Source organism: Manihot esculenta, chromosome 12 (genome assembly GCF_001659605.2).
Source record: "Manihot esculenta cultivar AM560-2 chromosome 12, M.esculenta_v8, whole genome shotgun sequence".
Lineage (NCBI taxonomy): Eukaryota > Viridiplantae > Streptophyta > Magnoliopsida > Malpighiales > Euphorbiaceae > Manihot > Manihot esculenta.
The window spans coordinates 31034823-31058611 of record NC_035172.2 but is presented as its reverse complement, the minus strand read 5'-3'; the positions used below and the strand labels follow the sequence as shown (position 1 = coordinate 31058611).

The following is a 23789-nucleotide window of genomic DNA, read 5'->3' as shown; positions in this document are numbered from 1 at the left end:
AGCAAGGTTGTTTTCATTATAGTTGTCCATCGTGGATCTCAGTGGGTATTGTAAGAGTGGAACTCCGGCGATGAAAAGATCTCCTTCTGTAATACCCGGCTAGATTCCGGCATTAGAATCCCTACCTTCCAGCGGAATCTCTGTTGGAATCTGGAATTTTGATGATGCCAGAGTCTTCTAGAGGGGTAGAATGTGTTTTCTAAAATGTTTTTACTGATTTCATGGTTTTAAATGAAAAAGAATTGAGTTTTGAAAAGAAAAGACCAAGGAGGCATTTGCTAGGTTCGGCCGCCGAAAGTGAAGTTCGGCTGCCAAACATGGGAAGGTTTTGGGAGCGCTTTTGGCCTCCGAAAGCTTTGTTTGAACGAACCAAGGTTCGGCCGCCGAACCTCAAGTTCGGCCGCTGAACATGCATGAGTTTAGGGGGCACGTTAGGCTGCCGAAGGTTATTGACCAGGCCACCTATAAAGAGCCCTCAGATCGGAAATGGGTGAGTTTTCTCCCCATTCTCGAGCTCAGGTGAGTTTTTGTACTCCTTTGGTCATTTTCATGCTTTCTCTACCCATCCCTCAAGTTTTTCATGAATTCTACCCTTGTTTTGAAGTTTTGAAGCTTAAATAGGAGTTTTGGGAGCTTGGAGGCTTTTGGAGCTTGGATCCTCCACACCTCCGAGTTAGGGATCGCACCACCCCTCGATCTTCAAGAGGTAAGTGTAGATCCTTGCTTTCCTTGTGTTTTAATGAAGTTTTAAGTAAGTTTAAAGAAGTTTTGATGGTTGAGTATGGGTAGATATGCATGTTAGGGTTTATGTGGGTTTTATGCCCAATGTGTGTTTATGTATGTTTAAATGATGTTATGTTGAAGGTTTAGGCTAGGTTATGCATGTGGGAGAGTGTATGCATGATTGGGAGAGAGCAAGTGAGGTTATGAGTAGTTTTGATGGTTTTGGCTTATGTGAGTCATAAGCTCTTTATGTATGCTCTATGATGTTTTTGTTGGAGTTTAAGCTTGTTTAAGCTCCTCTGTGCATGGTTAAGGGCTTATGCATGTTTTTGGGAGGTTGGATGCTTGTTTTGGGGTGTTTGGAAGGTTTGGGAGGCTTGTATACATGAGAGGCTGAGTTCTGGATGAACTCAGGTTCGGCAGCCGAAGGTAGTTTCGGCCGCTGAACCTGCCTATGGATGCATGGATTGGCTGCCAAACCTTGCCCCCGAAAGTTGAGTTTTGGCTTGAAAGCAGACTTTCGGCCGTCGAAGGAAGGTTCGGCTGCCGAAAGTGCCTGACTTTCGTCTCTGGAGAGGGACTTTCGGCCGCCGAAGGTGTCGCCAAAAGTGCCCGATTTTCATCTCTGGAGGGAGGGTTCGGCCGCCGAAGGTGCCGCCGAAAGTGCCCTGTCCAGCCTTTTCATGGTTGTTTCCTATGCATGTTTTGGTGATGTTTTAGGGGGGTTTTTGGGTAGTTGTTTATGAGTTGTTTAGAGTGTGTTTGGCACCTCACTGGAGTCCACCTGTGTAGGATCGGACCCGAGGAACCAAGGTGTTTGGCAGTGTTAGCTGCTTCAGAGTCAGTCCAGAGCTAGTCAAAGATGAGTAGAACATAACTCTTTTAATATTAAAGAAATTAAATGTTTAAAGCACGTTCATGCATCACAGATACCATGTTATATAATAGGTTGTTGCATTAGAGATCACGAATATGTTGCATTGCATAATACGATGATGATGATGTGGATGGATTTTGGATGATCCATTAGCCCTCAGTATGACATGATATGACACGATATGACATGTATGATATGATATATGATGGAAAGACCAGGTGTGGCCGTATCGCCCCTGGCATAGAGGAAGAGAAGTCCAGGTGTGGCCGTATCGCCCCTGGCATAGAGTATGTGAAGTCCAGGCGTGGCCGTATCGCCCCTGGCATAGAGCATTGCTGAACTTGTTATGATATGACATCTATATGTAGAGGGCTATTGGTGACAAATTCATCCTTGATGTGTATTGTTTGTGATGTGATGCATGTCATGAAAGCATATGATATAATAAACTGTTTTCCTATTTAGTTATGCTCACTAGGCTTTTTAGCTCACCCCTCTCCCCTAACCCCAAGTTTGCAGGGTCAGAGATAGTTCAGGAGGTCAGCAAGTTATGGCTATAGTCATGTTTATGTAATAGGATAGTAGTGGACATGATGTAATTGTAAAAGTATGTATTGAAATGTAAGGCTATGTAATGATGTCATTGAGGATATTATAGTTGTGCTTGACCCTAGTTGGTATGTTAATCCCTTTGTTTACATGATCTGTCAAATATAACGGTTTAATGATGTTTTAAGTAAGCCAAACTCACTATATGTTATGTTACCCCATTGGAGCTTTGTTGAGGACTCCAGTGTGGGGTTGATGATTATGTATATGAATAGTGCATGCACAGGTTGAGTTTGGTGATTGAATGAAATGAAAAGTTCAAAAATTTTATGTATGTGTTGATCATGTATGGGATTAAACAGGTTTGCAGGATGAATGTTTGGCTTGCTACGGGTCCCGGCGGCCTTAAGCCGATCTGGATCCTAGCGCCGGTAGCGGTCCGATTTTCAGACTGTTACAGATTGGTATCAGAGCCCTAGGTTCACATGGTCGGACCTATAGTGTGTCGGGCTCATAAAGGTCATAGAAGGGCAAGCAGAATATGAAAGATCATGTCCACTAGGATAGGATATGGAGTCCTGTCTTGTATGATGATGTCAAATGCCATGATGATATGCATGTGCATTAATGTTATGCTATGTATGTGAGGAAGGTTCATGTGTTTCCACATGAACCGTATGATGCTAATGTTTATGTGATATGTTATGCTTTCAGAAGTCAAGATGAGAGGAACTCGTCAATCTGCTAGATTGACTGGAGCTCCGCCAGAGAATGAGGGCATGGATGCCCATTCCCCTACTCTGCAGAGGGCAAGATCTTGTAGGACAATCAGAGAAGGTACACCAAGGGACCCTAGAAGGTCTTTTGATGCAAGTCGGAGGAGATCAGTTCATGATGGTATATCAGCGGATGTGATGGAATCAGAGGAGGATGACCAGAGAAGAGATAGTAGTTTGGGCATGAGTATGTCAGAAGAGGATATGGGAGAGTCCCAAGGAGGCACTCAGGCCTCGGGCTTTGTTCCACCACAGTATGCACCCTATCCTCAGGGGCCAGGGTATCCGATGGGAAGCACGTCAGATTATTTCAGTTACCACCCATACCCCACCTTTATGCCCTACCCTCCCTTTTACCCACTGTACCCATAGTACCCCATGTTCCCATCCTCACCCTTTTACCCAGGTCCAGCAAACCCTAACCCCGGGAATGCTGCACCTCCTCCTCCACCAGCAGAGCCAATTGTCCCTAGTACCCAAACACCCAAACCTAGCTCATCAGTAGGGGGTAAGGTAAAGATGACAGAGTACCTAAAGTTGGATGCCCCTAAGTTTGAAACAGGTGATGACCCTTTTGAGTATCTCAGAACGGTGAAGATGATAACTGATGAGTTGGGAGCAAGTGACAGTAGAGCAATTCAGATGGCAGGGTTCACGTTGGAATGCAAGAAGGCAAGGGAATGGTTCAAAAACTATGTGGACCCAAGGTTGGAGAGCTTATCCTGGGAGCAGTTTGCCAATGAGTTTGCAGGATGGGCTTTCCCAGATAGTTCTAGAGAATTGAAGATGATTGAGTTTGAACAGCTGAGGCAAATAGAAGAAATGAGTGTTGATGAGTTTACAGATAAGTTTTTGGAGTTGTTGCCGTACGTGGGGCAAGCCTATGATACGGACCAGAAGAGGGCTAAGAGGTATACCATGAGGCTCCATTCCAGGTATTCCTCTTTGATTCAATCAGTAGGTAGGGAGAGTTTCCATGCCATAGTAGATATGGCTCGGAAGATGGAGGCTAGTGCCATCATTCAAGGGACAGTTAAACAGTACGTGGCACAGTCTTCGGGTTCCAAAAACTTGGGGACAAGTGATGTAAATCTCTCCCCTCTGGGCGAGACTGTCACGAAAAGTAAGAAGGGAGACAGAGGTCTCAGAAGATCAAAGAAGAACAGGTTCTGGAATCGGATAAAGTCTGGTATGGGATTAGGAGGTGGCTCGAGCTCAGGCAAGGAGGTTGCAGAGTGTGCGAGGTGCGGTAGGCCGCACAAGGGAGTCTGTCGGCTTGGGACTTCAGCATGTTACAGATGCAGCCAGGAGGGACACATAGCTCGGGAGTGTCCTAAAGCAGCTTTTATGGCACCGTCCCATCAGACAACTCCAGACAGTATGGCACAGCCATCAGCTCCAGCCATGTTGCAGGGTAGTGGTCGAGGCAGAGGAAGGGGGACGGTCCCTTCTTTAGCAGGTTCCCTAGGTGAAGGTCCATCAGTTCCAGCTCGGATCTTCTCCATGACGCAGCAGGAAGCTAACACATCGGACATGGGGGTGACAAGTAATCTCACTCTCTTATGTTTGATGTGTATGCTTTTATGAACCCTGATGTATTTCTCTTTCCTTGTTGCTCCGAGAGCCGTTGATAGGTTGGGTTGATAGCTTATGGGTTAGAGTATCCCCTTTGGGTCGGTGAACCCAAGTGTGATCCATCAGTGGCAGAGTCAGTCTGCCGAAATAGTTCAGAGTATGTTGTGAGTAGATGCCTTTCAGCCAACCTAGCGGTCCTAGAGTTGACTGTTTGACGTCATTCTAAGGTTGGATTGGTTCTTCTACTAGTGGTACTACCTGAGTCTGCAGAGACAAGGTAGTCAGGTTCAGAGGTCAGGATGGATCAGAGGTAGTCCTTAGAGGGGACAGAATAGGGATACCTAGAGGTTCGATATCAGCCCTGCAGGCTCGTAGGTTGGTCAGGAGAGGTTGTTAGGGGTTTCCAGCTCATACAAGAGAGTGTGGTAGTCAGGTCAGGGAACCCGCCTCAGTACCAGTAGCGAGTTCTTAGATGTTTTTCCAGACAAGCCGTCGAGTGTACCATCTACTAGGGGGGATGGAGTTTTAAATTAAAGTGATAATGGGGACCAGACCCGTCCCTACCCCTTCCTACAGGGTAGCACCTGCAGAGTTAAAGGAGTAGAAAGAGCAGTTATAAAAGTTGGTAGACAAGGGCTTCATCCGACTGAGTACCTCGCCCTGCGATACTCTAGTGTTGGTTATGAAAATGAAGGATGGATCCCCAGGACTTTGTATCGACTACAAGTCGTTGAACAAAGTCACTACCCAGAGCAAGTATTTGTTACCTTGGATCGACGATCTATGTTAAACCAGCTAGCAAGAGCTGGTTGCCTTTCCAAGATAGATCTGAAATCCAGGTACTATCAGTTAAGATCAAGGAAGAAGATGTTCAGAGAGCAGTGTTTAGAACCAGATATGGGCACTATGAGTTCCTAGGAATGTCGTTCGGGTTAATGAACGCCCCTACAGCATTCATGGATCTCATAAGCAGAGTTTTAGTCGGCTTCTAGATCACTCCGTTATTGTCTTCATTGACGGTACCTCGGTGAGTCCCAGAGATACAGAAGAGTATGCCCATTATCTGAGGTCAGGATTGCAGATCCTGAGAGAACATGGCTTGGATGCCCAGTTCTCCAAATGTGAGTTTCAGTCAAGGAGCATATCTTTCTTGGGTCATGGTATGTCGGAAGAAGAAAGGTGAGATAGACCCGAAAAAGTTGAAGTTGTAGCTGACTAGCCCAAGCTCATTGTAGTGACTTAGATCAAGAGCTTTTTGGGTTGGGCAGGTTGCCTACTGGAGGTTCATCTAGAACTTCTCTAGAGTTGCCGCTCCTATGGCCAGATGGATCAAGAAGAACCAGAGGATTGTGTGGTCTACTCAGTGTGAAGAGAGCTTTGTAGAGCCGAAGAAAATGTTGATGTCAACACCTGAGGTGGCTCTGCCCACCAGTAATGAAGATGTCACAGTGTCCGGTGATGCGTCCAGGGTGGAACTAGATTGTGTGTTAATGTAAAGTGGCAGAATGATTGCTTATGCTTCTAGGTAGCTGAAGAAGCATGAGTTGAATCATCTTACACATGATCTAGAGATGGCGATGGTAATCTTTGCACTCAAGATGTGGAGGCGGTACCTGTATAAGGTATGATGACAGATCCTTACAGATCGAGAGAGCTTGCAATACATCTTGAGTCAAGGGAGAAGAACCTGAGGCAGAGGAGATGGGTAAAAAGTGCGTAGTGGTTATGACTTCAAGGTGCAGTATCCGGGTGAGGCAAATATGTTGATAGATGCCCTCAATCGGAAACCACTTGGTAGCTTATCCCATCCTTTAGTATAGTAAGAAGAAGGCTAGTAGTCAGAAAGCGAGAAGAATCAGAACTGTTGTAAGTCAGCAGGAGCATTATAAAGTTGTCCGCAAGAAGCATGTAGAGTTTCAGATGAGAGAAGAGTTTTGTCAGAGTGCGCAGCGGAAGCATGTTGAGGTTCTCGAGAAAGTTGAGGTTTGCTGGAGGTGTCTCCTAAAGAGTGGGTGATTCGTTATGGGCAGAAAGGTAAATTAGCTCTCAAATACATTGGACCCTTCGAAATCCTGCAAAGGATTGGGAATGTATCCTACGAGTTAGATTTACCTACTTCAATGGAGGAGATCCATTCGGTTTTCCATGTTCCTAGGTTATGAGAATTCGTGTCAGATCCGAGTGAGGTTCTTAAAGAACCAGAGGTGGAGATCTCAAGGGATCTCACCTATGTTGAGCAGTTAGTGCGGATCATGGACACTTAAGTCAGGAAGTTGAGGAACAAGGAAATCCCGATGGTGAAAGCCCTTTGGAATCACCACAGTATAGAAAGGTGTACCTGGAAGACCCGGGAGTTTATACTCCAGCAGTACCTGTGTCTCTCTTTTAGGAGAGAGATTTTTAGGTTTTGCTTGCTTGTTTATGTATGCTTGATGCTATGTTTTTGAGAATGTTTGTTATTTGAACATTCGAGGACGAATGTTCTTAAAGGGGGGAAGAATGTAATACCCGGCTAGATTCCGGCATCGGAATCCCTACCTTCCTGCGAAATCTCCGTTGGAATCTAGAATTTTGATGATGCCAGAGTCTTCTAGAGGGGTAGAATGTGTTTTCTAAAATATTTTTACTGATTTCATGGTTTTAAATGAAAAAGAATTGAGTTTTGAAAAGAAAAGACCAAGGAGGCATTTGCTAGGTTCGGCCGCCGAAAGTGAAGTTCGGCCGTCGAACATGGGAAGGTTTCGGGAGCGCTTTTGGCCTCCGAAAGCTTTGTTTGAACGAACCAAGATTCGGCCGCCGAACCTCAAGTTCGGCAGCCGAACATGCATGAGTTTAGGGGGCATGTTAGGCTGCCGAAGGTTGTTGACTAGGCCACCTATAAAGAGCCCTCAGATCGGAAATGGGTGAGTTTTCTCCCCATTCTCGAGCTCAGGTGAGTTTTTGTACTCCTTTGGTCGTTTTCATGCTTTCTCTACCCATCCCTCAAGTTTTTCATGAATTCTACCCTTGTTTTGAATTTTTGAAGCTTAAATAGGAGTTTTGGGAGCTTGGAGGCTTTTGGAGCTTGGATCCTCCACACCTCCGAGTTAGGGATCGCACCACCCCTCGATCTTCAAGAGGTAAGTGTAGATCCTTGCTTTCCTTGTGTTTTAATGAAATTTTAAGTAAGTTTAAAGAAGTTTTGATGGTTGAGTATGGGTAGATATGCATGTTAGGGTTTATGTGGGTTTTATGCCCAATGTGTGTTTATGTATGTTTAAATAATGTTATGTTGAAGGTTTAGGCTAGGTTATGCATGTGGGAGAGTGTATGCATGATTGGGAGAGAGCAAGTGAGGTTTTGAGTAGTTTTGATGGTTTTGGCTTATGTGAGTCATAAGCTCTTTATGTATGCTCTATGATGTTTTTGTTGGAGTTTAAGCTTGTTTAAGCTCCTCTGTGCATGGTTGAGGGCTTATGCATATTTTTGGGAGGTTGGATGCTTGTTTTGGGGTGTTTGGAAGGTTTGGGAGGCTTGTATGCATGAGAGGTTGAGTTCTGAATGAACTCAGGTTCGGCCGCCGAAGGCAGTTTCGGCCGCCAAACCTGTCTATGGATGCATGGATTGGCCGCCAAACCTTGCCCCCGAAAGTTGAGTTTTGGCTTGAAAGCAGACTTTCGGCCGCCGAAGGAAGGTTCGGCGGCCGAAAGTGCCTGACTTTCGTCTCTGGAGAGGGACTTTCGGCCGCCGAAGGTGCCGCCGAAAGTGCCCGAGTTTCGTCTCTGGAGAGAGGGTTCGACCGCCGAAGGTGCCGCCGAAAGTGCCCTGTCCAGCCTTTTCATGGTTGTTTCCTATGCATGTTTTGGTGATGTTTTAGGGGGTTTTTGGGTAGTTGTTTATGAGTTGTTTAGAGTGTGTTTGGCACCTCACTGGAGTCCACCTGTGTAGGATCGGACCCGAGGAACCAAGGTGTTTGGCAGTGTTAGCTGCTTCAGAGTCAGTCTAGAGCTAGTCAAAGGTGAGTAGAACATAACTCTTTTAATATTAAAGAAATTAAATGTTTAAAGCACGTTCATGCATCACGGATACCATGTTATGTAATAGGTTGTTGCATTAGAGATCACGAATATGTTCCATTGCATAATACGATGATGATGATGTGGATGGATTTTGGATGATCCATTAGCCCTCAGTATGACATGATATGATATGATATGACACGATATGACATGTATGACATGATATATGATGGAAAGACCAGGTGTGGCCGTATCGCCCCTGGCATAGAGGAAGAGAAGTCCAGGTGTAGCCGTATCGCCCCTGGCATAGAGCATGTGAAGTCCAGGCGTGGCCATATCGCCCCTGGTATAGAGCATTGCTGAACTTGTTATGATATGACATCTATATGTAGAGGGCTATTGGTGACAAATTCATCCTTGATGTGTATTGTTTGTGATGAGATGCATGTCATGAAAGCATATGATATAATAAACTGTTTTCCTATTTAGTTCTGCTCACTGGGCTTTTTAGCTGACCCCTCTCCCCTAACCCCAGGTTTGCAGGGTCAGAGATAGTTCAGGAGGTCAGCAGGTTATGGCTATGGTCATGTTTATGTAATAGGATAGTAGTGGACATGATGTAATTATAAAAGTATGTATTGAAATGTAAGGCTATTTAATGATGTCATTGAGGAGATTATAGTTGTGCTTGACCCTAGTTGGTATGTTAATCCCTTTGTTTACATGATCTGTCAAATATAACGGTTTAATGATGTTTTAAGTAAGCCAAACTCACTATATGTTATGTTACCCCATTGGAGCTTTGTTGAGGACTCCAGTGTGGGGTTGATGATTTTGTATATGAATAGTGCATGCACAGGTTGAGTTTGGTGATTGAATGAAATGAAAAATTCAAAAATTTTATGTATGTGTTGATCATGTATGGGATTAAACAGGTTTGCAGGATGAAGTTTGGCTTGCTACGGGTCCCGGCGGCCTTAAGCCGATCTGGATCCTAGCGCCGGTAGCGGTCCGATTTTCGGGCTGTTACACCTTCGTTCCCACAGACGACGCCAATTGATGATCTGAGATCCAGAAAATAGGGTTTTACAAGGGTTGAGTAAGCTCGATCTGAGAGGAGGATGCTCCTCTCCTTTTATTCTTTTCCTTTGTCTACTAATGACGTGTCACGGCCTCACTGCCATTAGGCCACCTGTCTCTGCCATACGGATACGGACGTACGAGAATATTAGATCTCTGCTCCATGCGTAACGGCCATTTAATTCTCTCCTGTCACGCATGCGGATGGACCCACTAGACGGATGGGCTGGCTACTTCTTCTCCTCCGGACTGGGCTAGAAGATGAGATTAGGACTGAAACCCAATGGAGGTCTGATCTTAGGGCCGAATGGACTGGGCCGGCCCATTAAGAAGACTTAGAGGCCTTAGCCCGGCCTTATAACAGGATGGTGAAATCCAGCGGTCATCATTTATTATTATTATTATTATTATTATTATTATTATTATTATTATTATTATTATTATTATTATTATTATTATTATTATTATTCTGTTTTCATTATAAAAAAATAAAAATATAATTACACGATTTATAATTTTATTATCGATATTTTAAATAATCGATAAATAATAAATAATTTATTTTAAAAATTATATTTTTTTATAATTTAATTAATAAATTTTATCATTAGTTTTTGTTTTCTTGTAATGTTTCTAGCCATCACTACGGTAAGTTATGTTCGAACTTCATTTTAATATTCATAATGAATAAAAAAATTTAGTCATTTAATTAAGTTAGGTATTTTAGTTTAATTATGTATTATCTAACTCGCTGCAACTAAATTTCATTACTATTTAATACTTAGTGAATATCAAAATAAAGTGATGAAAGAGTAATTTATTGTGATCAAGTTGAATTTTTAATGGTAATTATAAATTTAAAATTTTGCCTAAATGTTAGAATTTAGATGAGCTCAAAGGATATAGAAAAACTTTTATAATCATTTGGGAGGAGTAATTTTTTAAAAAATATTTATATATTTAGAAGTTTTTTTAAAAAAGAAATTCTCAATTCATTAACTTAATGAGTTGAAATAAAGTTTTTGAAAACTTTCAAAAACTTTAATTTATAAATGTCACTTTATTTTTAATATAAATTCAAGATTTTTGGAAGACTTTCTATTACTAAAAAAAACATCCTAGCAATCAAAGTCTAAGACAACAAAGTTTATAAATGTCCTACACTTACTTATAAACTTTCACTTGCCATCCATTATTTCCATCCATATCTTTCTTTAATGTGGTGATGAACGGAGATATGGGCTTATCAGATGTGGCCATTTGAATTGTAATTTAATTTGAGGGAGAAATCAATAAACTGTGATTGGTTCAATGAGAAGTGAATATCTTTCTTTCTTCGTATGGTCTCTTAATACTCGATTTTGAGAAAGGACCTGAAAAGGGGTCTACTGAAAATATTCCGATGAAAACTCTCCAATGTTCAAGTCAGACCTAAAACTTTTAGAGTGATGTATTAATGGAAAGAGATGCAGAGAGAAATAAAATATAGAAAAGAAGAGAAAGAAGAAGCTAATCGGAGAAAAGAGAGAGAGACCATTTCTTTGGGTTGGACCAGTGGTGTATACCCTTTATGTCACGTTCGGACGGAATGGGATGTCCTCTTACAAGTGTGTTAGGAGACTTATTAATGATAGGCAATTGCCTAATAAATGCAGAGCCGACTAGTCATATCCTGTCTATCGTGTGCGTCACGTCAGTCTATTTTATTGCACGCGCGTTTATGATTCTGGTGATATATTGAGGAGACGACTAGTGTGTAGGAGGTTAGCATCATACCATAATTTCATCAAGTCGTACCTGACTCACTCAATATATATCGAGGTGGATTTCCTTCGGTCATTAAGGTCGATCGCGCTCACATTCAACACCTCAGTGTGGTATGAGTTTTAAAAAGGTTCGCTCGTCCGTCAGAATTATTGGTGGTTTGATCCTCGTACCTCATAGGTCGAGCTTTTTATTACCCGATCAGACTAGATGAAAATATTTATTGAATTTTTCCGAATTTTGTATACATGTGTTATGATCTCAACGGTTCCTGTTATTTATAATTATTATGCGAAAATTTTACGTTTATATTTTCAATAAATTGGAGAAGAATATAGTTGATTCTCACAATTTAACCTACTTCAACTCATTAATTTCTTTTAGATGCAAAAATATATATATTACCAATGATTTTAAGTCATTGGTATTTGATATCACTCATATCTTGCATGCCATATGAAAACTTTTTTACCAAGTCTAATTAATAAATCACTAATAATATAGTTGTGACTTGGTTTGCATCCGTTAACTAAAGTCAAGATAATGACATAGCTATTATTTATTCAAGACCATTGATTAGGTAAAGTATCCAAACCTCAATTGCTCGATTTAAGTGAGTCTAGACTTTATCACTCAGCTATTCTAAAAAATAATACAAAATCAACAAAATCTTTATAAACATGAGATTTATTATTTATTAATCAGTACTCTCAAATTTTACAGATTTTTATCTTTTTTATAATATAAAAATAAGTATAGATTAACATCCAAGATATACAACTTCTAAACATTACAATGGCATTTCAAACTCGTTCAATTCTATATTTTATTTATATAAACATTAAAATGGTTATCAATAAATATCAATATTTTATTTTTTTTATTTTGCAGATTTTCTTCGTAAATAGTTAAAAGATGATTCAAATAATATCTATACTGGGTTGTCTTACGTGAAATTTTGAATTTAATAGAATTATAAGATAGAAAAAAGTAAATAAAGTAATTAATCATTTCAATCATTTTACCATCCCAGTTCCAATCAGATTAAACCGTAGTTAATAACCAAAATCCAAAATTTTTATTCAAATTTATTCTGGATATGAACTGCATTTCAACTGTAGCCACATTTATTTCTTCTAGCTACCATAATCGTAAGATAACAACTAAAATTATTGAGCTCGCAACCTCATACAGCTGAAAGGGTGTGCCTTTGCCACTAAGCCTTTTTTTTTTTTTGTCAAAAATATTATGACCTTTCACAGACCAAAACTTGGGGATAAAGAGAAGAAGAAACATCCTCATAAACTTGATACCCACGATGCAGGTCACTCGGTTATATCAAGGTGAAGATGCCTGAGAATAACCGGAATTACGATTTCTGGTGAGCTCAACTGTGGCAAGTGACCGCCGGTCGGCATGATCTCAACGATGGATTGGCTACCAAGATTTTGATGTAAATATTCAGAAACAAACACTGGCACAGCCATGTCCTTGATACTCTGGAGGATGTGGCAAGGGGTGGTCACCAAGGGAAGAAAATGCCTAAGGTCGGTTGGAAATATAACCTGGGCTAAGCTTAGTGCTATGTCTGGTCTCATATTGAAGAGAGTTCGGGAGAATTCTTGCACCACTACCGAGTCCATGTCTCCACCCACCACTAGTGGTGCGAACCCTTGGCACCATGCTTCGTAATTGGACCTCATTCCTTCGAATATTTGCTCAACGTCTTGTATCTCCATTCCTCCTTGGTAGTCCTCATCATTTAGTAGCCTTGTTTCAACAATGAAAAACTTCTTGTAATTTCAAGTTTCAACCGTACCAAACCATAATTTACCATAAATAAAAAGAATAGCAGAATATTTTAAAATAATTTACCGTAATTCCTAAGTTATATATATCCTCCAAATCTTTAAAAATCTAGTTATTTTAACTCTATCAAACTTAAAAAAAAAAAAAACCATGCTTTAATATAAAGTGAAATCCACCTATTAGATACATGGTTTCATTTTAGACTCTCTAGTGAGTGGATTTAGAGAAAAGAAGGTAGAATCACCTCGGAGTGGCAGAAAGCATGATGAGTTTAGAGAAAAGATCAGGGCGAGAAATAGAAGCAATTGCACCAACCATGCTCAAAGCGGAGTGACCAATAAAGATGCATGACTTCACCTGCAATTCTTCCAATATAGCAAGCAAATCATAAACAAAACCTTCAATCGTCGAGTACCTCTCGAAGTCAAAATACTCAGGATTCGTAGTTCCGGCGCCCATGTTGTCGTATAAAATCACACGATAATCTTCAACCAAGTGGGGAACCAGGTACCTCCAGATCGACTGATCAGACCCGAACCCATGAGATAACACGATCACTTGATCGCCCGATCCCAAAACCTTCACGTTGTGAGCTTCTTCTACGATACCCATTTGCTTTTTCTGTTAGATTTTTGTTGCTTTTGCGCCATTGAGGTTTTATTTATTTTTGCTTACAAGTGCATGATCAAGTACGTTATGGAGCTCTGTTCCTTGACCACGTGAATACAGGTCATTTTCCCAATGAATTTTAGCTGCCTGTATTAATTTTCTTATTTAATTTTAATTTTAATTATTATTTTATTTTCATGGGAGGATGGGTGCGAAGAAAAATCAATGGAATTACCTAATTAATTATTGTTTTTTTTAGTGGTTTCTGGCAACCTACGATGTGTTCGTCTCATATAGGCTAATTGTTTGAGATTTTAAAATATGGAAAATTCTTAGCCATATATATATATTAAAACGTTTAAATGCATAGACTTTACCATCCCATTGATAAAAAAATAATTAATAGCATTTATAAATTTAGTTAGTCCATCACAATAAATTTGAAAAATTTTTAAATTTTATTTTTTTAATTCTCAATTTTTATTTTTAAAAAAGATAATAATTAATATATATTTATATATAAAATTTATTTTTATTTTAATTAGAAATAATAAAAAAAAGCTTTTAACTCTATTAAAAATAATTAATAATATAACGTCTAATTAATTTAATCAATAGGTGTATACATTTAAAAATAAAAAACACTTATTAAATAAAAATTTAATAAGTTGAAATTTAATAAATTAAAATTATATTTTTACTAAATTTAATTCTAATTAAATTAAAATTCATTTTATATAATTGTATTGAATTTAAATTGAATATAAGTCCAATTAAACACTTTTATTTTAATCTAATATGAAATAAGTTTAATTTAATTTTTTAAATTAAATCTCTATATTTTTCTTAAGGATTAAAATAAGTATTCATTTAATATAATATTATTTTTATAGTAAAATATTTTTAATAATAAAATAATTTTTCATATGATAAAATTGTATTTTTGTAATTTTAAAAATAATTTATTATTTCTATATATTTCTTTTAACTTTTATATTATACTAAGATACTGAAATTTTTAACATTTAAATTATGTAAAAAAATATTTTATTACAAAAATTTTTTTATTAAAAAAAAGTTATATTATATCAGAATTTATTTAATTTTTAATAAAAATATAGAGATTTAATTGGTTAAAAAATTTTATTCAAGTTTATTTTATCATTAAGTAAAAATATATGAATTTAATTGAATTTATTTCTAATTTAAATTTATTAACTATATACTTTATTAATATTAAGTTAAATATTTTAACCTATTAGATGTGAGCACTGCGTTGGTCTCTTCTAAGTATAATCGTTGTGTTGGTCATTCTTACATAATTGAATATTGAACATGTTTGTTTAATTTAAATTAAAATTAATTTAATAAAAATTAATTTAATAAAAATTAATTAAATATAATCAAATTGATGTAATTAGGTTAGCCTGTTTAAATTGAAAAAATCAATTTAAAAATTTAATTTAATTTTTTATTTATTTTGATTTGATTCGATTTTTAATTTTAAAAATTTTAATTATTTTAATTGGATTAATTTTGATAAAAACAAATTTTTATTTTAATTATTTTGATTGGATCAATTTTGATAAAAAAATTCAAATCAAATCGATTAGTGATAAAAGTATATTATTTTTAATAATACAGAGAGATTAGATCATATTAAGATTAAAATATTTCAATTAAATTTTAAAATATTAAAAAAATAAAAAAGTATTAAAAATTTAAATCGATCAAACTGAATCGAATCGAACCGAATCTATCGATTCAGTTCAATTCGATTTTTGATTAAAATCGATTTAATTCGATTTTATAAATACCAAAATTTTAATTTTTAATTTATTCGGTTCGATTTGATTTTGAATCGAACCGACCCATTGCTCACGCTAAACTTAATACTGATATCACCTTAAAAGGATATAGAGTTTGAAGTTTACAAACCTAATTTCTTTTTCAAATATTTAAAAAAACTAGACGTTTTTTCCTCAAATCATCAAAAACACATGCTAATCCTCGTATATTCAATTTAAAATAACGTCATTCAAGTTTTGTTTTGTCAACAAACATAGTGTCTTTTTCAAATATTTAAAAAGAAAAATGAAAAATTCCCTTTTTTTCCCCTCAAATTAACAAAAACTACATGCTAGTCCTCAAGTGTTTCTCTTAACAAATACATTAAAGAAACAGAGAGAATCATCTTAAACTAGCGCACTGGTTTACCACATATCAAATTTCACAGTTTTTTTTTTCAACTGCACTCCATCTGATAAACAAAGAGCAAAAATAGTTTACAATTCCAAAACAAAACTGAGAACTATGTATGCAGCAGCTCATCTATATGGAGCTATCTATATACAACCTCCCCCACTTCTGATTTATTAATTCAATTTCATCCTAACTTACTTAGACTGGATTTACATGAACCTGCATTATGAAATTATAGTGAAACCCACATCAAAACCTATGTATTTAGGCTATGGGTCCATATAAATCAGGTCTAAGATAAGAATTGCCTTTCAGATAGAGGAGTCATGCAACTGTAATTTATTATCTATGTTCACCAGGGATAGTATTACCAATTTCCTGTAGTGAGAGAAATTATATGAACCTAACATTACCCTTCATTTACACCTAATGAGAAGATATCAGCAGGGGCACTTGTGCATTCAACAACACTTTGGTTTTTGAATTTACCATTGGAAGGAGCTGGTGGATGATCAAGGTATATAACAATCACAGTAATATCATCGTGGAAATGGCGCCTCACCCCTTTTTCGATTCTTCTTATGTCGTCGTATCTCATTTCTCTTTTTCTTGCAGCCTCTTGCAGGGCAGCCCTTACCAATCTCCTAGCTATCCCCTGCAAAAAAAAGCAACAGTTTTTTCATTTCTTGTTCATGAAGTCTGCATACAGATATTAGAAGTCAGGCTGCAAATTACTGTTCGTGGGCTCTTTGAGACTATATCTACAGCTGTTTCATCACTTAGTTGCTCCCAAAGCCCATCTGAAGCAAATATCAAGAAGAGGTCTTGCGGCCTTATCTGTCGAACCAATATGGAAGGTTCTGCTGTCATCACAGGTCTTTTCAATGGAACTGGTAATCCAATGTGGTGGAAAAGAGGATCTTTGTTGAACTCGGGTTTCTTTAAATAGACATCTCCTATTGATCTTGAAACCTAAAACAAAAAGTGTTAAGAGACACCACAAGAGATTAATCTTTTTATACGATAAAAATCGCTATTAAATACGTAAAATTTATCACACCACGAAAATGATTAAAAATTTTAGCAGCGAATAATAAACTTTAGTAGCGATTATTCCACTAAAATTTCACCACACAAAAGGCTCAATTTGTTATAGTGAGAAACCCGTGTGAATCACATGCTCTAGATGACTCGATACCGAGTAATGAGTTATCAGACTTCGAGCAAACCAAAAGCAACCTTAACAGTTGTGAAGTTATTTTTGATAACAGAAACCATGTGAACCTTAAAAGTACGAAGATGGCCCAGATGCAGAAATCATCAAAGACATGTAGACCATAGACTTGTTTTCATTTAAGCCACAGAACTTGCATTATAGCTCCTTAATAATTGTGGGAGTGATCGTCACATGGTCACTTGTACTTTCATGGGTATTTTTCTTAGCCATCTTTAATATTAGTTATCACAACACAGTACACAATTTAAGTTCTACTCATTCAATCTCAAAACACTAAGTACTACCAACCAAACAGGACCTTAGTGGCGCACCTAAATAATGAGTGGCCGAGAGGGATTCATTTCTTACGAGGACAATATTAGAAAAAAGGAAGAATTTTTCATCCTTTTCGAAAAATATGTGATTAATGCTGACCAAGATCTAGAAAGTTCAGACAAGGACTCCAATGGTTATTTTTCATACACTGGTAATAATTATCTCCGTAGATGTTTAATCTTCAAGATATCGTGCGACAGACAAACTAGACAATGGCAAGACATTCACAGAATAAAGATACTCTGTTTTTGTCTTATTCTGTGAATGTCTTGCCAAATGTCTGGTTTTTCGCATCATATCCTGAAGATTAACCTTACCAAGGTCAACTTTAACTTGATAATGTCTCATACGTAACATAAATCCCAAAGAAATAATCTGGACATATTTACAAATTGCCACAAAATAAAGTCCAATGCTAAAGGGCAATATTTGCCAAAATCGAATCTACATAGACAATAGTATAAATGTATAAAATTTCACATAAATTTCATTATTTTACATTATAAATCTATTTATACTGGATCCAAATAAAATTTTCTTTTCGAACACGAACAGAACTTGATAAAGCAAAAGAAGCTCAGCAAACTGATACCTGAATTATGCCCTTTATTCTCCAAACTCCACGGGTATAAACCACAATGTGTGAATCATCAGGATGCAGTGCTGCCACCTCCTTTCTCACCTCCTCAACACAGACATTATGATCAGTAGACAAGCGTTCGGCCACCACTGCACCACTTGTCTTGCCTTCAGACACTCTCTTGCCGAGCACTGCCCTTGAGTCCCCAAGATTTGCCACGTACAAAACACCATTTGATATTGCGCCGACTAGGCAACAAGAGCCGACGGATGCAATTTGAGGCTGAGCTGCCCATAATCGCTTTACCAAATGCAAGAATTCATCTTCTGTTGCATCAAATGCCTTCCTTATCACTTCTGCTGAGAGTCCACCTTGCTCTGCTGCGAACTCTGATACAATAAGCCTTCAGATTACAACAAGAAAATTCTTTTCTCAACAGTTCTAAAGAAAATTAAAGGACTACAAATTATTATTTTAGCAATTTACTGCAGTAACATGCTAGTGTTAGACCATATTTTTTTACCAATTAGCAATTGCATTAATCAGCTTGTTTACTTGATTTTCTATTTCTACACTTTCTCAGAGACCAAACACATACTGTTTCGAACAATTTGCCATTTAACTGCTGAGCTAAGTAAGATCAAGAAATTAAAATGAAACTAGCTAAACCTTTTCTTTTATGAATCCCCCAAAAATGCGACACTCATCTCAGGCAAACACGAAACCGAACCTATCATCATCTAACTCGATCAAAAGAAGTGAACAGCACAAACAAAAGCTTGGGATAAAAAACCCCTGATTTTCTTTCCTTTCTCTCACTTTCCCGTCAACCAAACAAAGCACCACACTCTAAAACTGGAAAAGGAAAAAAAAACAACTCACTCTGGAGGAAAGGAAAAAGATTATGAGCAATAAACCGAGAAGCCTCAGGGCCACCATGGCCATCATAGACACCAACATAAGTTGCAGAAGGAGAAGTGAGAACCTGCCCTTGGTCTTCTAAGGAGGAGTTAGCTTGTACAACAGCAATTGAATAATCCCCAGAAGCATGAGGCTTCAAGTCCATATGCCATAAAAGCTCATCCTCACCATCTCCACCTTTAAAGCACCTCTCCAGAGGCCTTGAAATCATCTCGAGCAGCATTACCTTGAAGTAAAGAGAAAAAACAAGAAAAAAGAAATCGTTCGGTTGATGGGGTTTGGTAGAGAAAATGAAAGAGAAAGAAAAATAAAAAGGGAGCTTCTTGGAAATAAAAAGAGAGGGAGTTGGGGAACAGTTGGGAGGTTTGGAATGGTTCAAAGTAAACTGTTAAGACTTGAGAAGATGGTGAGTAGTTTTTCAAAAGGAAGTTGACGTTGTCGGAGAAAAACTTGGGAAAATTATCAGCATATCCATTTTGAAAAAATATATTAAATATTTCATAACTTTTAAAAATTAATCAATTAGTCTTTGTGTTAATTTTATTTATTAAATATTTTATTATTTAATTTCTGAAATTTAAAAATATTTATTAATTAATTTTTTAATTTTATAAAAAATATATTATTTAATTTAAAATTTTAATTTTTTATATAATATTAATAATTAAAATTAATAAAAAAATTAATTATTAATTTTTTAAATATATAAAAAATGTTTTAATATATTTTTAAAAATTTAAAAATTAATTAATAATTTTTTCAAAAACTTATGGGGTGCACCGCGAGGTTGTTGGAATTGGCGAGTTTTAGGAAGGCTAACGTGAGACGCGCGCCTTTGACTGTCGTTTTGCAAGTTATTTGTTTGCATTGTCTACGAGTAGAGTTTCCTTAAAAAATTATTTAAAAAACCCATAAACTTCTAATCAAAATCTAACTAAATTTAATTTAACTTGTTACTAAATAAAACTTGGAGTTAAATTAATTATGTAATTGAATTCCATATAATTACTTCTAATTACTATTTTTATATTATTAATTTTAATTTATTATTTTAATATAATTATTATCGCTCAATTTCTATATATTAATTAAATAATTTTTTTAAATTCATTTAATTATAAAATTTAAGTATAATAATAATAATAATAACACAGACTTAATCTCGTGGTAAATGTATTTGAGACCTTTTAAATTTTATTTTCCTAAATTTTTATTTTAAAAAAATAATAATAATGATAATAACTTAGTGATTGTATATAGAGACAGCATAGGTTTTAGATACAATAGAAAATTGTGGCTGTGTTTGTTCTCTTTCTTGAAAATATGTTGCGTGGAAGAATATGCCTTTGATTATATACTAAAATAGATTTGATTGATGGACCAATTGAATGAGTTTAGTCAATGCCTAAATTAAAGGAATGATAGCTACTCCAATTCATGGTGACCCAAATTCTAAATTCAACCAATATATTCTTATTTGTTTTTTAGTAGTTGGGGAATTGGAATACAATATTCAAATAAAACATTATACTAATTATTTTTAAAAAAAAATCTATGGAGATTTGAAGAAGAAATGAAGTTTTTGAAATTTGGTTATTTTTTATTTTTTTTATTTAATTTTTATTTTTAAAAGATTATGGTTATTTTAAGTTTGATTTTAATTAAATAAAATTAATAAATTGGAATCAAACTGATTAGTGAACGATTCTATATTATTTTTAATAATATAAGCATATCATACTATAATTAATGTTGAAATATTTTAATTAAATTTTAAAAACTTAAAATAAAGTATAAAAAATTAAAAAATTTATTAAAAACGTCATCAATCAAACCAAATTAAACCAGTTTAATTCAAATTGATTTTTGTTCAAAATCAATTTGATTCGATTTTTATAAATATTAAAAATTACTATTTAGTTTTTATAATATAATAAAAAATTTATTAGTTAAAATTTTAATTTAAAAAAAATATTAAAATGTTTTTGAAATTTTTTTAAATTATTATTTAATTTTTCATTATTTTAAATAATTAAATGTTTAAGAAAAATTCATTAGCTCACTATTACATTTTAAAATTTATATAATAGTATTGTAACAATGATTATAAAACTGTTGTTTTAATACTAATAAAGTAATAATTAGACAACGGTTTAAAATTATTGTGAACAAGGTCAATTTTTTTTATAATAATATATTTTAATAAATAATTTATTTTATATTTAATAAAATTATAACCTTAAGTAAATTATAATTTCAAATCGTTAATATTGATTTAGGGCTACAAGTTAAGCATATAGAATAATAATAGTATATGATACCTCTATTTAAAAGTATATTAAAATATTTTTAATATTTTAAAATTTTTATTAATTTATTCTTTCATATTAAATTATTTTAAATTTTTTAAAATATTTTATAAATAAAATTAATAAATTAATAAATTTTATTTTAAAGATATTTTAATTTTTTTTAAATCAATGAACAGTAAAATTGATAAAACATATTCAAACCCAAAATCAAAGAAAAAGTAAAATTGATAAAACATATTCAAACCCAAAATACATATTACAATAAAAAAGAAATCCAGAATAAAATTTAACAAAATCCATTTATTAGAACAAGAGTTCACACTTAAAAATAAATTTCAAAAGTCTCAACATGCAACCTGTAGCTTCGTGTAACCTATTGTTATGTAAACTCAAAATTTCAAGTTCTTGTGAGATTTCAAAAAATATGAAAAATTAAACTAAAAAATTGATTTGCACTCAATCAGAGACAAACCCATTTTGTAGATTTCCATATGTGATAAACCCATATCTCCAATCGAGACAACAAATATGAGGAGCAACAGACTCAGATAAGTGAGCATTCGGTCGGTTTGATTTTAAATCGAACCGAACTGAATAAATCAAAAATTGAAATTTTAGTATTTATAAAAATCGAATCGAATTGATTTTGGTTAAAAATTAAATTGAACCGAACCAGTCTGATTCGATTCGATTTAATCAGTTTCGATTTTTAATAATTTTTTTTTATTTTTTACACTTTATTTTTAATATTTTAAAATTTAATTAAATTTTTTTAATCTTAATATAATTTAATTTCTCTATATTATTAAAAATAATATATTATTATCACTAATCGGTTCGATTTGATTTTTTGATTTTTTTTTCTAATAAAAATTAAACCGAACCGAAATAATCGAAATTTTTAAAATTAAAAATTAAATCGAACCGAAGTGAATAAAAAACCGAACTAAAATTTAAAATTAATTCGATTCGATCGATTTTTTCGATTTAAACCGAATACTGCTCAGTTCTAGACCCAGAGGAAATGAACCAAGTGAGCGATGAGTACAACCAATGATAGAACCAATGGAGCAACAAAAGCAAGGAATGGTGATCAGGTTGGTAAGATGCATATGTGCGAAAGTGAATGAGAATAATGGAGAGTGGATGAGAAGAATTGAAGGCAGGGAGACAAGGTTGGGATCTGCTATGTAGGTTAACAAAGATGCTTGAAATTATTTTCATTTTATATTGCAGTAATGGGTTTTGTGATAGAGATGTTAATGTTTTGTGTTAATGATTTGTATGGTTAAAGATAAGGAGTTCATGATGGTTTTTGTGTTTACGTGGGTTTATTTCTTTGTTGTTGGTATTGTTAGTTAGAAGACAATGGAGTGCTCTTGGCTATAAACACAGAAGGGAAAAAAAAAGATGGGTGGATATTTTCATCATTTTGCATCAAACTAACAGAAAATTGATGGAACTATGGACATAAGGGCTATGAGTTGGATAAATTTAAAACTAAACAATTTAAGTATTTAATTTTAAAAATAGAGGGATTGATCCATTAAATATATTAAAATTTAAGGACTAAACTATAATTTATTCATATAAATAATTTTTACTTTAAATAAAGATTATAATAAAAAATTACTATAAATATTAAATAAATTAATTTTATAATTATTTGATATCATATATTATAAAATAAAATATATAAAAAACTTACAATGATTATATAGCTGCATTAATGTTTATTTTATTTTTAATTTATTTATAAAAAATATTATTGTAATACCCGGCTAGATCAGGCATCGGAATTCTTACCGTCCGGTGGGATTCGAGGATGTCAGAGGTTTCTAGAAGGGAAGAGTGAAGGTTTTCTAAAAGATCTTAAATGTTTTTAAGTGTTTTTAGAGTTTTGGGTTAGAAAGAGTTGAGTTTTGTGGAGAATTGGCCAAAAGAGTTTCTGTCATGTTCGGCCCCCGAATGTTAAGTTCGGCCGCCGAAAGTGCCCAATGTTCGGCCCCCGAAGGTTAAGTTCGGCCCCCGAAAGTTGCATGGTTTTGCATGCAGTTTCGGCAGCCGAAGCTGAGGAAGTCGGCTAGTTATGCACGCTCCTCAGTCCGTGGTTTGGCCAGGTGTTCGCCTCCAAATCACCACAGAGGGTTAGGCCACGTCTCCCTTGACTCATCTGCAAGCTTTTAATCAGCTTATGCAGAGGGTTAGTCGTTTGAAAGAGGGTTTGAGGGTTTTGAGAGAAAAAGAGAGAAAAGAAGAGTTGTGAGGGTTTGAAGCTTTTGAGGAGGAGTTGCTGTGTTCAGGTTGTTCCTCTTCTGTCTTCAAGAGGTAAGGGAAGCTTTTGAGTTTCTTTTAATAAGTTTTAACAGCTTTTTAAAGGGGATTAGAGAGTTATGCATGAGTTGCATGCTTAGGTTAGTTTTGATGAGTTTATGGAGAAGTTTGATTATGTGTTATGTGTG

The 23789-nt window shown here is 35.5% G+C and overlaps 2 protein-coding genes across 2 annotated transcripts; both read right to left on the bottom strand.

Annotated features, from left to right (window-relative positions):
* Nucleotides 1-12396: 12396 nt before the first annotated feature.
* Nucleotides 12397-14036, bottom strand: LOC110628770 (probable esterase KAI2). The gene is made up of 2 exons (XM_021775569.2): nucleotides 13396-14036; nucleotides 12397-13112 (listed from the first exon to the last, which is right to left on the bottom strand). Exons 1-2 carry the CDS (start codon nucleotides 13761-13763, stop codon nucleotides 12668-12670), a joined length of 813 nt encoding a protein of 270 aa, XP_021631261.1. The 5' UTR covers nucleotides 13764-14036; the 3' UTR covers nucleotides 12397-12667.
* A 1805-nt stretch (nucleotides 14037-15841) lies between these two features.
* LOC110627835 (probable protein phosphatase 2C 78) lies at nucleotides 15842-19435 on the bottom strand. The gene is made up of 4 exons (XM_021774206.2): nucleotides 18977-19435; nucleotides 18107-18483; nucleotides 16698-16934; nucleotides 15842-16617 (listed from the first exon to the last, which is right to left on the bottom strand). The coding sequence occupies exons 1-4, from the start codon at nucleotides 19236-19238 to the stop codon at nucleotides 16372-16374; spliced, it is 1122 nt and encodes a 373-aa protein (XP_021629898.1). The 5' UTR covers nucleotides 19239-19435; the 3' UTR covers nucleotides 15842-16371.
* Between the last annotated feature and the right edge of the window lie 4354 nt (nucleotides 19436-23789).